The sequence below is a fragment of the Austrofundulus limnaeus genome, unplaced genomic scaffold, assembly GCF_001266775.1.
Source record: "Austrofundulus limnaeus strain Quisiro unplaced genomic scaffold, Austrofundulus_limnaeus-1.0 Scaffold379, whole genome shotgun sequence".
Lineage (NCBI taxonomy): Eukaryota > Metazoa > Chordata > Actinopteri > Cyprinodontiformes > Rivulidae > Austrofundulus > Austrofundulus limnaeus.
Genome location: NW_013952781.1, coordinates 197,922 through 201,349, shown reverse-complemented (window position 1 = coordinate 201,349; position 3,428 = coordinate 197,922). Strand labels below are relative to the sequence as shown.

General features: G+C 40.2%; 1 protein-coding gene across 2 annotated transcripts in view; it reads left to right on the top strand.

The window, feature by feature from the left end:
* The window catches only part of LOC106528434 (SH3 domain-binding protein 4), a 91,817-nt gene that overhangs the window by 43,836 nt on the left and 44,553 nt on the right, over positions 1 to 3,428 (top strand). For both annotated transcript variants that reach the window (XM_014023602.1, XM_014023603.1), the window contains exon 2: positions 2,145 to 2,363. In XM_014023602.1, the coding sequence (XP_013879056.1) occupies positions 2,240 to 2,363 (124 nt within the window). In that variant the 5' untranslated portion in view covers positions 2,145 to 2,239. The remainder of the gene's footprint in view (positions 1 to 2,144; positions 2,364 to 3,428) is intronic.

Below are 3,428 nucleotides of genomic sequence, written 5' to 3'. Positions count from 1 at the left end.
CCAGGGAGGCGTCCAGGAGGCATCCTAACCAGATGAACCACCTCAACTGGCTCCTCTCGACGTGGAGGAGCAGCGACTCTACTCTGAGTCCCTCCTGAATGACCGAACTTCTCACCRTAAAGGCTCCAGCATGCTGCAGCCGAACTGTCGAAGTTTCGTGACGAAAATTGCGAAATTCTGTTCGCGTTGTCGACATTTTGGCACTTCTTGTCGCAACCCGCGGGTGGAGCTTTTCACCCCACTCCACATAAGAACACATACGAACCTTATTGTGTGATTGGTCAGAGGTTCGTAGAGTATTTGTTTGTGGTGAAAGCACTCAGACGTTGTGTTTTGCTTCAACCACTCGCTTCAAAAAAAGAAAGAAGAAAAATAAAATGGCGACTCGCTTCCAGAGCCGACTGTTARCATGAACCGATTAGTCAAACGGCTAAAAACTCATAAAAGGGGATGAAACAGACGTTTTTCACCTCTACAGAAAAAAAATATTGGCTGTTATTTCACTTTTACTAATATAACAAATAGTTGTTGTTCAGTAGAACATGAACTTATTTTTGCAAAGTATTTAAAACAGTATTTACCAAGAAAAAACATGTAAATAATAGAATGTCACATTAATAAAGTTACCCTTTGTAAAACTGAAGTTTTAGAAATGAATTTCACATTAAAAATGCCACAAAGAAACATAAACCTACAAACAGCAACAATTTGTGCACACTTTGAATAGGATCCAAGCTCATTATTTACTTTTGTTATGGAAGGAACCCCCACCCCCCTCCTGTTTACAGAGCTTTATCAAAGAACAGACAACAACACTTTCATTTTTTCTGAAAGAATATCTGATCCTGCACACAACATGTTGGATAAACAGGGGTAGACAGAAGGATATTTTTCAGGTTGTCCGCTGGACAACCAAAATGAAAAATATCCTTACGTCTACCAAAATGTTTTGCGGACAACCAGGTTTTGTCGACAACCTGTTGACAAAACCTGGTTGTCCGCAAAACGTTTTGGTTGTCTAAAGGAATCTCAAGAAAAATGTAATTTAACAAGTATATTGTGCTGTAGATGAAATTTATTATATATAATTGTTCTCAGGTTGACAGGAGCTGCATGAATAAAACTTCCTCATTCTCTTCTTTGAACTAGAGTTCAACATTCATAAGCGTCTTTCTGCTCATAGGTCAAACATTTTCACTTAAATAGGAGTATACTGTGTACATGACCTTATTAAAAGTTACAGTTTAGTGTTTTGTTTGGTTTTAACCAAGTTTTTTCTCCCTTTCATTTTTACAAATGGACACCCGCAGCAGAGAACTTTAATCGAGGTCTTTTTTGCTTGGTTGTCCACCGGACAACCTAAACAATGGTTATGTCTACCCCTGGATAAACTCCCAGCTTCTTCAGGAGTTTGCAGCATTTCTCAGCTGCTGTTTGTGATGAAACTCAGACAGGAAGTGGTCTTSASGTCTCGTCCAGCCCYTCGTGTGCCGATAAAACTTACAGAAAAGTTCTTCTCCAGATGAATGAAGAACTGCTGGGACATTGTTCRGTCCTAAACGTTACCCTGAGACTGCTTCATATTTTTGGAGGACGCTTTTGTTTTAGCAAGACGCACATCACAGCTCACTTTCCCCCTCCCCCTCTCTGTGTTGGGAGGGGAGCTCAGAGCTCATCCTGCCTGCCTGTTAGCAGGTAACAGCAGGTACAGGAAGCGACAGCGGCCAAAATACCTCAGAAACTCGGCCAAAGAAGCAAACGCTGTAAGATTCAGCGTTTTATACTGGCTTACATTTGGTTTAGTTAATTCTGAGATTCCATCTGTGTTTCATTAACAACTTATAAACAGAAGTGGAGCAGGAGGAGGTGGATTCTGATTGGCTGTTGTCGCGCACATTTCCACCATGTTTGAACGAGGACGAGGCTCACAGTTGATCACCGTGATCGACCTGATTTTTTTCACGATCAATAATCGCGATCAACTAATCGCCCAGCCCTAGTATGAAGTCCTTTTTACGTATATCCTAGTTGACATGAATCTATGGAGCTTAAGGAAAACATTTATAAAGTTCTCTAAACAMAATTTCCTTCTCTACTAATTTGTAAACAAATAATTTGAACTCAATTTCTTCTGTGTTTTGCAGAGATCATGGGCAGCTGTTGACATCGGACTTTGCCTTTAAATTGAAAGTATATCAGAGTTGTTGAAGTCACAGTGTGGCGCAGTGACGGGCCCAACATGGCCGCCCATCGGATCAGAGCCACCACCACCAACAACACTTCTCTACCTCGKTGCAAATCAGAGGGGACGCTCATTGACCTCAGCGAAGGAGTGTCAGAAGCCACCCTCACAGATGTCAAAGGTCAGTGTTCAACAAGAAAACAAGTTTAAAACCAAAGTTTAAAAAACTAGTTGATAACTATTACTGATGAACTATATCAACAAACGTACCTGGAAAGACACGGCATGAGTTTTTTTTTTCTGTTCTTCGTTTCTTTTTCTTTAATCTAAACTGTTGGCTCAAGAAAAAATCTTAGTAACTTAATGTCTTTTTATTTTGCAATCATTTTAGGCATTTAAAGTCTAAACTTCTCTTGTTCGATGCAGGTCCATACAAATATATTACATATAAATGTATTAACAGTAGTAGTAGTAGTAACACTACTAATTTGTAATTCGTGAGATACAAGCTACGCTTTGTTACAGGATGAGACCGATCATTTAGTCCATCCTGTCAGAAACAACATATTGGAAGTTAACACAGTTTCCTATTTCTTGCCTGTGCTGCAGCAAATTAAATGGATGTTTGGGCTTTACTGCAGTGATTCCCAACCAGGGGTACACGAGCATATCACAGAGGGTATGTGGAAAAATTTCCCAGGTGTGTAAAAAAATAAATAAAAATAGGACTGAGATATGTACTGTAGGTCCCTATGATTGCCAAAATAAGGAAAATGCAAACGGAATCATGAAATTGACACAAAATCCTGTATAAAATGTGAAATCTCACAGATTTGCTCATTTGGGGTATTTGATGGATTTTGGACAATACATTGTAATTTGGARGCTGCTGCTTCCTGCACTTGCCATTACCTGGTTTATTTATTTAATTACTTATTCACGGATCTTRCRGTGRGGGTGCCRCTMGGGGCTCTGCGCTCYGGATRCCTCTCGGGTCCTTGGGCTCTGGTCTCCCCTATGTCTGCCTCATGTCTTGGGGGTTGGGTCTCCGGTCCCTCCACAGTCACTATTAAATATTCCATTGGAGAAAACTTGTATATACACGCATGTTCACAACTGCTCACAAACAGGTGTTCTGATCCGGGAGACTGATCTGACTGGTCACTGAGTTTGTAAATATGTCTGTGTGAATATATCTACAATTTGCATGAATGTATGTATGCATGTATGTATGTATATATCTACA